This window comes from Bactrocera dorsalis, chromosome 2, assembly GCF_023373825.1.
Source record: "Bactrocera dorsalis isolate Fly_Bdor chromosome 2, ASM2337382v1, whole genome shotgun sequence".
Taxonomy (NCBI): Eukaryota; Metazoa; Arthropoda; class Insecta; order Diptera; family Tephritidae; genus Bactrocera; species Bactrocera dorsalis.
In genome coordinates this window covers 27,929,204-27,940,586 of record NC_064304.1, presented here as the reverse complement: position 1 = coordinate 27,940,586, position 11,383 = coordinate 27,929,204, and the positions used below count along the sequence as shown (strand labels likewise).

The following is an 11,383-nucleotide window of genomic DNA, read 5'->3' as shown; positions in this document are numbered from 1 at the left end:
GTAGGGAACCACGAAATGGATCACTCTTTATTATCTGATTAACAAGAACAATATTTACTTTAATTATAATAAATAGTTAAAATATATCTAAATTTATATTAAAATGAATAGCCACCGATTGAAAGGTTACAAAATTTCTTATTCCATCCGAATAAAATAAAAAATTTCGCCAAATTCTACAAAGCAGTCTTTAGTTAATACCCCATACCTGTTTTGTGTCATAACAAGACTTGAATATAAACAAAACTTAGAAATCATGCACAAACTAAGACTCGTGTTGTATATATTAAACAAGAAATTCGGGGGTTTCGACGAAAAAAAAAACACAATGATTTTCATAAATTAATAAAGCAATAAAACGGTCGATAGTCAAAGCCAAACAAACAATTATTGTGATTCGTGTTGATGGCGAAACAAAGCAAATACTCAAAATCTCTACACTAAAGAGAGAGAAGCAAATCGCCTGCGGAAATCCAAGTAAACAATATTTTCTTGAATCTTTAATTTTTGTGCTTGAGGCATATGGGCATGTCGCTTGATGCTATTGCCCACATGAGCTTCACTGCTCACTGAGAATTTAGCGGTTGAAGAGCATTGCTTTCGCCGCGCAACAACAGCCACTTGAACTCCATTTCTCCAATGCAAAAACAACAACTCACGAGCATAAATGATATTTTTCAAATCTCCATTTGCCAATATGTGTGTATACATGTGCTTTTTGTTTAACACCGGCAGATCAGCTTCAATGCTAGGCATTCGTGCTGGTCGTGTTCAAGAATCGTTTGTAGCTTTGCCGCAAAACAACTTAACTCGAACCTACGGGCAGACACAACAGCTGGAAGCGTCTATAAAGCCGCTGCGTACACGGTGTTGGCAGTTTAGTCGTTCATCTGCCGTGTGTGCCGTCACATTCTGTGTGCTGTGATAATTAGCAAGTTCGTAGCTTAAATCTTTCGTTTAAATATTGTTTGTACGAAATCATTGAAAACACAAAAATAAATAAGAATATATAAAAGAGGCGTGTATAAGCGTCAATGCCAATCTAATGAACGTTTTCGTTTATTTTTGTAGATATATACATTTATTATAATAAATTGAAGTGGGAAGAACCGAAAATATGAAAGTTTTTGTTGGATGCGCAATTATCGTGGTGGCGTCAGTATTTGCCACCGCAACAGCTGAAGCCGGTGAGTAATATCTGCAGCATCGTTGGCAGTTAAAGCATGAATTTATTTTTAAAGTTATTACGAAGTGTATTTGTGCCTGTGTGTGCGTGTGTGTAAATTTCCGCATAATCAGCCATAAAACGAAGTGGTATTTAAGAACTTCTATCTTTCTAATTTTTAATTCTCGGATTATTTTCTTTTAATATTCGCTTACGAACACTGCAGCGCTCATCTTTATTACATCATCACCATTTTTGGGGTTTACCAGTGTTTAAGGCAGTTCTTAAAGCTTTTGCCTTTGAGCAATTGCTGCTTTGTACTCGTGTCGTGCAGCAAGTTCAAAGTAAGCTCTTCAAGTTCAAGTGTATTAACACTTGGGAAATTAGCATTGGCGTGTTAAGATAATTAAGATGTATTGATTATTAATCACATATTGTTTCCGTGTATTTTATAGAAACTTGTTATATAATAAATATTCGGAAAATATTCGTCATAATAATTAAAAATGGGACCGCGAATTAAAATAAAATTGATTATTTTTCAATAAAAAATAATAATGCATACAATTCTAAATAATGTCTAAAAGTAATTTTTTGTTACTGAAACTAATTGCTAATCGCTAAATTTTGAAGATTGCTCATACGGTTGTCTACATAACTTCAGTCTATTCGTTTATTCTCCTTATAATGAAACACAGGTCGTTAACTATGACATTACTATATTCATTATTATCATTAGAGTTGCAAATAATATATTTATAATTAATTGAATTAATATTTGAATTATTTTTTTTTTGTAATCATGAATATCTTAATTAAAACTCAATATCAAATTTATAATTCCAATTACTTGATTGAAATTTTAAATGTTTTTTTTTTATTTTATTTAATATAACCACGAATACCGAATTGTTACCAAGCTTATTAGCAATAATTAAAATAAAAATGTTTTTGATTTTACCTTTTTTTTGCGCATGCGTACTGCGTATTCTACCATTTTGATCTACAGTTCGCTTAGAGCCATCCCATTCAATACTCTAAAGCAGTGTTCGGCAAACTTATATATTCAATCGATTTATATTTTATTAATTCTTAATTCTGGTCTTGGAATTAAAATTAAATTAAGTTTTAAAAAATTAAAAATTTAATTAAAAAATAAATTTTAAATTTCTCAAATAAATAAAAAAATAATTTTTAAAACAAACTTAATTTTCAAATTTAAATTTTAAATTATTTTCAAATAAATATTATTAATCCCAGATTTTAATTAAAATTTAAAAAGATTAAAAGCTAAATCCTTAATTTAATTTAATTTTTTAAAACTTAATTTTTTATCCTAAATTTTAATTAAAAAAAAATGTTTAATTAAATTTTGATTAAAAGTAAAAAGATTAAAATTGCATCCTTAATTTAATTTAATTTTTTATAACTTAATTTTTAATCCCAAATTTTAATTAAAATTAAAAAATTTTTTAATTAAATTTTGATTAAAATTAAAAAAAGATTAAAAGTTAAATCCTTAATGTAATTTAATTTTTAAATCTTAATTTTTAATCCCAAATTTTAATTAAAATTAAAAAAAATTGTTTAATTAAATTTTGTCTAAAATTAAAAGAGATTAAAAGTTAATTTAATTTAATTTTTTAAAACTTAATTTTTAATCCCAAATTTTAATTAAAATTAAAATAATGTTTAATTAAATTTTAATTAAAATTAAAAAAAAAAATAAAAGTTAATTTAATTTTTTAAAACTTAATTTTTAATCCCATATTTTAATTTAAATTAAAAAAAGATTTTAAAATTTAAATATTTAGTATATTAATTAATTTTAAAGCTTAATTTAATTTTTAATTCCAATTTTTAATTAAAATAAAAATCTAAATCTTTAATTTAATTTTCTAAAACTTAAGTAATTTTTGAACCCAAATTTTAAATAAAATAAAACTTCAATTTATTTAAATTTTTAATTTTAATTGAATTTAAATCCCTTTTCATTGCAGTTTTGTGATTTAAAATATACATACATATGTAGGTTTTTATTTATAATAAGTTGGTACGGAGTATAATAGTTTTGTTCAACTAACGGTTGTATGTATCATTTTAAACTAATCGAGATAGATATATGGTTATGTATATATAAATGATCAGGATGACGAGAAAAGTTGAAAACCGGTTGACTGTCGTCCGTCCGTGCAAGCTGTAACTTGAGTAAAAATTAATTAATCAATGAAATTTGGGACTCATGTTTCTTGGAAGAAAGTTAAGGCAGAGTTTGTAGATGGGCAAAATGAGACCACGGCCACTCCCACAAAACGAGATTAAGAAAAACTTGCAAGTTTCATTTAATTAAGAACTAAAATAAGATATAGAAGAATACAGAGGATTGCAGAAGTAAGGGACACCTGTGAAAATTTTGAAGAATTGGATGCAGTCTTAAACTACATTGCAAGAGTAAAAAATTTTCTGCCGCACCTGACATTACCTTCCTTACTTGTTAATTCTGGCTTTGGTAGTAAAAATTAAGTTTCCATTTTTTAATTCCGATATTTCAATTAAAAATGAAAACTAATTAGAAAACTCGTAAACCTGATTATTATATATACACGTAATACGTATATATTATTATTGGAAATTACAAATTATTTTTTACCGCCCACCAAGCCTTTTGAATTGTAGATGTCTTTAATTTTTGGAAAAACCTTGCTCATTTAATTTTTCAATAAACAATATTGTCATGAACTCGATAATGAACGATGACAAGATATAATTTTTGTAATAATAACAACAATTATACGCTTTATTGCGGTAAGAGGTTTCCAATGTCTAAGCTTCATCAATGAATCAGCTGCAATTGCTCATTTCAAGGTTCGTTAGACAGATTCACGCGCCGTAGTTATTTGCCTATACATCTTCGATTTTATGAAATTCATATATATGATAGATGTGCCAACATTTTTTCCAATCCTCCAAACAGTAGTCACACGGAGCTATATCTGGTGAATACGGCGGTGGTGATGAAAATTGGACGAAAAAATTCCTAAGAGTCAATGCTATACGACGGTACGTTATCGGCTCATAACTCCGGCCTCCTTTTACGAATAGCTACGCGCAAGCGACGCATAACACTCAAATAGTATTCTATGTTCACAGTTTGGCCGATGGGAAGGACTTCAGAGTGCACCACACCTTGACAACCGAAGAAAACTGCCGTTTTGACGTGGTTTTTCGGCTTCGGCTCACCTTTGCCACGATATTTGGCTGGTTGATCGTCTGCTTCCGGGTCGTAAGCATGGATCTAAGACTCATAGCCCGAAATAATAAGTTTCATAACATCCTTGTAGTCGGAAAGTATTGTTTCTCAGACGTTAACGCGACTCTTTTTTTTCGTAAAATTTAGTGATTTTGAAACCAATCATGCTTTCACTTTTCTTTGGTCCAAACTATCTTTCAGAATGGTTTTCTCTAACTCTTCCGATATTCCAATAAAGCCAGTAAGATCTTTGACTTTTAATTATCGACTTTCGAACTCCTGCATTTAATTGACCTGTTGATCATCAGTTGATGTTGATGAACATCCCGAACGTGGTTCGTCGTTAACGCGTTCTCGACCCTCTTTGAATAATTTGTACCAAAAAAAAAACTCTTGCTCGTGACACAAAATTATCACCGAAGACCTTTTCCAACATCCTGAACGTTTCGGCGCCAGAAATTTGATTCTGCGCACGAATTTTAATAGAACTTTTTGTTAAATAATTTTATTCATCGTGTTAAATCGCCGATTACACCTTATGTACTTAAGTAAGACATATGTATACTGTAAATTAATGATTATTTTGATGCGACATGTGGCATTATTGTGACTCATTTTGGCCAAACACCCCACGGGAGTCATTGCTCAGCTACTGTATTTGTAACATTTGGTTTCTTGTTACTTTTTTCTGTTTTCGAAAATAAAAAAAATCGCTTCGAAAACGTGCCATGAGTCCAATGACCCAATGTAAAAAATCACCAGACAAATTGTGCGCGTCGTAAACAAAGAACCAAATACACAACAATTGACATACAAGTATGGGGGTCAAACTTCACACGAACATAAAAAAGGTTGTACCAGTTTTTTTTATAATTTTGGTTTTTTCGCTTATGTCGGAAATTTTGCTCTTAATACTGATATATGCACATATTTAGTCCTATATAGGAAACTTCTCATTTTCATGTCGTTAAAAAAATAAATTAAAAATTTTTAAAAGCTTGCTTCATTCTTACCTTACCTTAATGTACATATGTATGTATATATGTGTGTTAGCACCTGTACAGTGGTGTAATCTACACGTCATTTACGTGCTAATCGCCAATTACATTGACTAAGTTTTATTAAAAACTTGAAAATCTACTCAACGATTATATAGAAAACAATAAAAATGATTCAAAGTAAAATGAAGCATTTCAGCGAATAAACTCAATGAATTCGCAATTAAAGAAAACCGCTTCAAAGCACAACTAGAATATAAAAAATCGTTTTCCTCTGAAATAAGGTATTTACATACATACATATTTAGTATGTATGTACATATGTACATAAGTTCAGTCTCCTATCATTCTTGAGAATCAAAACTAAAATATATACTCTCAAGTAAGAAGAATCATTACAATAATGAGAACACTAAAAAGCAATCGTAAAATGCACTTCGTGTTCTTTCAGTCTCATTTAAGTGCCTGTTGCCATATGCCGTTATTTATAAGTGCAAATAAAACGGTAGATCGCTGAAGATTCTTACAAATGTTTGCAAAAACAAAATAAAGCGCTGAAACAATGGGAAAACAATGAATTGAACGCAAACTTTCTATGTTCCATGGACTTTTGTGCGATGCCACGAGCAAGACAAGAAGACCGAGACAAAATTTCGAGAGCTTAGAAAGTTTGAAAATCACCGAAATAGTAAAAAAAAATAACTTGCAGATCGTTTTGCGATGGGCTACTTTCGCCACTAAAGCGTATCTAGCGCTCGTTTGAGTAAATCTAAATTATGGGGTTTTCGCAGTTTCCTTTTTGTTTTGCTTCTTAATTTGCCGTTTTTTGTTTATAGCGAACACTATAATTTGTATTTGTTGTATTTGGCTGTGTTTGTGTTTTTGTTGCCAAAACGAAATAGAATTAATTAACAATAGCGAAAAAAACGATAAAAATTATAAAAATATTGTAATCAAAGCAAAGCAGCTTAACTGAAGGCAAAAACCACAAAGAAAACGCTAAAAACTTTGTATAAATATTAACATATGTACATACAAATAAAAAAATCACACACGCGTGTGTGCATTTAAAGCGTTTGCGGCTTTCTAGACTGCGCAAGCTGTTTAGCCGGTAGTGGACTTGGCAAGATATCGCATTAAAAATGCTGAAAATTTGTATAAAAAGCAGCATTTATAATTAAAAGATTTGACGTCACATGGTATTCGTATAAGCTGTCGTTTGTTATGAAAATACGTGCATTGTTGTATAAGCTCTACGCAGGTTTTCGTATTAAAATCAAAACATTTAACTTTAAATGTAATTTTTTTAAAACTAAAAGTGTTTTTAATACATTTCTTGTTTACAGATGCTGGTTTCTTCATACCGAAAGCGTTTTACACGCTCGATGCTGAGGGTCACAAAACACAGCCTCATCCTGTGAGCCCACATGTGAGTATAAAATACCATCCATAAAATGCTTTAGAAGCACATCCAGTGTGGTAGTCTAAAAAGCCGATTTCAGGCATAAAAAAAAATACATTATGAATTGTTTTAAAATTTAAATGGTATATTAATATACAGTAAAATTCCGGTAGACAAGAATAAATATTTTTCGTGTTATACCCGTTTCCCGAAGCGCTAAAAAAGGTCCTACACTGCATGAAATATTTTTAATAAGAGTGCTACAAATAATAATATTTTTTTTTTAATAAAACAAAAACGGTTTGGGATATCAATGAAAATCTGTATTCCTGTGAAAATGCATGCGATGCCATTATGTATAGAACTCGATTTTTTTACATGGCCAACACGCACGCTACTTCGGACTGAGTAGGCAATTGAAAAGTAAAGTCCTCTCTCGACGAACAAAAGCCAAACTCTATAAGTCGCTCATAATTCCCGTCCTGCTATATGGTGCAGAGGCTTGGACGATGACAACAACCGATGAGTCGACGTTGCGAGTTTTCGAGAGAAAAGTTCTGCGAAAGATTTATGGTCCTTTGCGCGTTGGCCACGGCGAATATCGCATTCGATGGAACGATGAGCTGTACGAGATATACGACGACATTGACATAGTTCAGCGAATTAAAAGACAGCGGCTACGCTGGCTAGGTCATGTTGTCCGGATGGATGAAAACACTCCAGCTCTGAAAGTATTCGACGCAGTACCCGCCGCGGGAAGCAGAGGAAGAGGAAGATCTCCACTCCGTTGGAAGGACCAAGTGGAGAAGGACCTGGCTTCGCTTGGAATATCCAATTGGCGCCACGTAGCGAAGAGAAGAAACGACTGGCGCGCTATTGTTGACTCGGCTATAATCGCGTAAGCGGTGTCTACGCCAGTAAAGAAGAAGAACCACGCACGCTTGCAGATCTCCAGACGCTGAACGTAATTTTCGACGGATTTCAAGCATAAATCGGCCGATATTGATGCTATTTCACGTTCGATAATCGTACGAAGTTCGTCAATCGTCGCTGACTTATTGACGTAGACCATAGACTTGACGTAACCCTACAGGAAATAGTCCAGGAGCATAAAATCGCATGACCGACGTGATCAATTGATAGGACCATTTAGTGAGGTAACACGTTCACCAAACTTGGTTTTCAATAAATCGATTGTGACTTTCGCTGTGTGGATTGTGGCGCCGTTCCGTTGGAACCACACATTGTCCAAGTCCATATCATCGAATTTGAGCCAAAAATATTGGGTAATCATTGAGCTTGATCATCACGGAAGAAGTACGGCCCAATGACGCCGCACCGTAATTTTTTTTGGGATGCAATGGTGACTCATAGAGTACGCATGGATTACTGCCTGACCAATGATGCATATTTTGCTTATTGATGAAGCCATTCAGCCTGAAATGAGCCCCATCGCTGAAGATGATTTTTTGGTTCATTTTCAAGTTCTTTATTAGCCCATTTCATGAACAAACGACGATTCACAGAGATGCGCAACACTTGAGAAAGTGTGAGAGACTGATTTGGGCCTTCCTCAATTGATGGCCTAGCGGCAGCAATATTCTCGACATTACGGCACATCTTTGTCTCACTGGCACGGGAGTATTTTGTATTGTGCCTGTGGATTCAATTTTTCAACTAAACGCCATAAATTGCATGTAGTGCTTTTAAAGGCCACAGACTCGTAATTTCGGTAGTAAATTGTAATAATTTCGACTCGTTGTTGAATCGTATATTTTTCCACGATGGCAATGGCAAACCTTATTGAAGAGAAATGTCAAAAGAGCGGAAAAAATATGGCGTCGTTTGCTACTTTTGATAGTCGCTCAATCAAATTTTAAAAATGTAGTTTTGAGAAAAAGTCGTTTAAAGATAAACTGATGGAGTGGTTAGGATAGATTAGATTTCAGGCTGATCCTTGTGACAGCGAGTACGTAGATTTCATTTGCTTAGTTGAAACATGGTCCCTTTGTGATGCCAGCTATTGATAAAGCGCCTTAAGTCCACTATAGACGACAAATGTGGGGATAAAGCTTCGAGATTTTTCCACTTCATCTTCCTCTAGATAACCATGCCTAGTGGATTTCGCGATAATTCAACCGACGTATGTATATTAGAGTGGGTCGATTACTTTTTATAAAATGGCGTTAGGTCGAATTGTTCTACGGATCATTCTAAACAACTTTGCTTAATATAGTCAAAGTATATAGATCTAAAACCGGTTTCGAGGAAGCGATTTTTAAACCAACCAACACGCTCTAATGTATAGGTATGTATATGCCTAAAGCGGAGTGTTTAGTTAAAAGCCATAAATTATAATGAGAGCATTGGTGACGGCAAGATCTCCATTGTTTTACGGTAGGCCAGACGCACCTTATTTTTGATAAGTGTTCCTTAAGCTGGCGTGAAGATGAGTCGGTTTGTGTTGGACCGCAAATGAGAGTGCTCTTTCTTGAAAGCTCCAGTATGAGCTTGTTTTGGACTTGTAGTTCTCAGTGATATTGTTATTAACTGGTTAAAAAGCTTCTAAAAATAGTTACTGCAATAAAATCACCTTCATAATGATCTGGTAAAATCAGCTGTTTCGTTGGTTTTCTATTATCTATGGAATTAGAGTGAGCGAAGCTATTGAAAAATGTCTATTAGTTAGTCACTAGGAAACGACTCAAAGCTAGAATTAGTACTTGGAATACTTTTTCGTTTAGTTTCGAAACTGAATACTGCACGTTAACTCAAACTTCTTACTTATTTTTCATTGAAATTATTTTATTCTTCTTTACAGACTGCTCAGTACCTGCGCCGTTTGCGTCGACAAACTTTCAGTTCCTCATCATCTTCATCGTCTTCATACTCGTCATCTGGAAATGGACGACCTATTGTTTTTGGCCATGTTAGTACCTCTTCGACCAACCCTAGTGGAACCGTAAGGTAAGTAAAATCAAGTTGATAAGGAAACATTTGGCAAAATTAATGCTTGGATTATAGATATTTTAACTTGTGGCGAACTAGCACAATAATGAGTTTCAGTGGTTGTAAAACTTTGGAAAAATTACCTTAGTCGCAGATACTTATAAGGGCAGACTTTGTTGATAAAATTCATACCACCTGTATAGGATAGTCGGTCACTTCTTGCTAATAATCGGCCGGTCTTAGACCAATGTTGACGTAACTATATAAAAAGTAGTCTACGGAGTCAAACCGCATGATTAAGTGAGCAAATTGACAAGCTAGAATCTTTGGAAAAGTTGTGAATCATTTGTCTTTACTGCTTGCCATTGACGATAATGGCTGGCCGAATCTTCAGTTTAAATGTCACTTATCGAAGTCTTAATTATATGTAAATGTGAAAAATTAGTTTTCACTTTACTCTTTATGAAATTCTATTTTTCTAAAAATATTAATATAATCTGCATACGTTATATATGCAAGGAACCTCATTTATATTTGAAGAAAGTTGTAGTTGAGACAATTTGAGAGTCTTTGAATTAAAAAATATGTCTACCGTTATTATAAAGTTTGTGGAAAGAAATTGTTTCCATACGATTTGAATTTATTTTTTACTTTTTATATACTTTTCAGCATAAGCCAGCGCTTTGGCGACGATGGCAGCTCATCGTATTCACACAATACCCCCAATGTGGGTGTTTACTATCCAACGGGAAATAGCGGTGGTTATAGTGGTGGTTATAGCGACAACTATAACAATGGTCAATATGATAGTAGTGGTAACAGCTACAACAATGGTCAATATCACGCTAATGGCAATCAGTATGATAACTATGATGACAATACAAGCGCTGGTAATTACCACACAGTACCACAATATTCATCGGTCTCTGCTTCTTCATCACTGCTATCCAACGGCGGTCCGGTCGTCTTCAAAACCGAACAGTCAGTGACATCGAATAAGGCAAACCCTAAGTATGTGCTGCCTTCTTTCTTAAATTCTTGAGTTGAGTTAATAAAAAATATCCATTTCCTTTCCTAAAGTGTGCAGAATCGTTTCGGTGGTGATGACACGCCTCAAACGGTCAGCAAAACAGTGTCCACTACCGGTTACATTGACGAGAAGGGCGTTGTACACTCGAAGACAACCACTACAAAAAATTAACTTAATATAATTGAATTTTTAATGTAGTATTTTTATTTTTTTATTCACATTAATTTTGTTCGCAATAAAATAGATTAATTTGGAAAATACTAGATTGTAGCAAATATTTTGAATGTAACCTTTCTAGTAACCAGGTTTTGTTTTTGACCATTTTATAAATACCAAATAAAGGGCTTAAGAGAGAATGGGTAGTCGTCGAATGAAATTGTGTGAACAAGTGGGCTGAAAAGTTCATAGACAGATCATAGATGGAATTACTACTATTAACACTATATGATATTATATTTAGTTAGAACCTACATTTAAAAGATACTTGTACAAATTTAACAACTGTCCGACTATTACTTCGTGAGTTATAGCATTTTGAATGAAGTGACGCTCTAAAGAGAAAGTTATCGATAAAAACATCAAGAAACTC

The 11,383-nt window shown here is 33.2% G+C and overlaps 1 protein-coding gene across 3 annotated transcripts; it reads left to right on the top strand.

Annotated features, from left to right (window-relative positions):
- Positions 1-781: 781 nt before the first annotated feature.
- On the top strand, positions 782-11,054 carry LOC105233184 (staphylococcal secretory antigen ssaA2). 3 transcript variants are annotated; one of them, XM_011215166.4, is made up of 6 exons: positions 782-935; positions 1,072-1,187; positions 6,760-6,842; positions 9,637-9,782; positions 10,434-10,775; positions 10,845-11,054. In XM_011215166.4, the coding sequence occupies exons 2-6, from the start codon at positions 1,118-1,120 to the stop codon at positions 10,963-10,965; spliced, it is 762 nt and encodes a 253-aa protein (XP_011213468.2). In that variant the 5' UTR covers positions 782-935; positions 1,072-1,117; the 3' UTR covers positions 10,966-11,054. The 3 variants fall into 3 exon arrangements, with proteins under 3 accessions (XP_011213468.2, XP_029409225.2, XP_011213469.2); XM_029553365.2 differs by having other exon boundaries at positions 858-970; XM_011215167.4 differs by lacking the exons at positions 782-935; positions 1,072-1,187 and adding an exon at positions 6,623-6,674.
- The last annotated feature ends 329 nt before the right edge of the window (positions 11,055-11,383 follow it).

Bases quoted from the DNA above. Each gene is read 5' to 3' on its own strand.
- LOC105233184 (XM_011215166.4), top strand. From the start codon at position 1,118: ATGAAAGTTTTTGTTGGATGCGCAATTATCGTGGTGGCGTCAGTATTT. The intron at 1,188-6,759 runs GTGAGTAATATC...TCTTGTTTACAG, and splicing joins CACCGCAACAGCTGAAGCCG to ATGCTGGTTTCTTCATACCG. The intron at 10,776-10,844 runs GTATGTGCTGCC...CCTTTCCTAAAG, and splicing joins TCGAATAAGGCAAACCCTAA to TGTGCAGAATCGTTTCGGTG.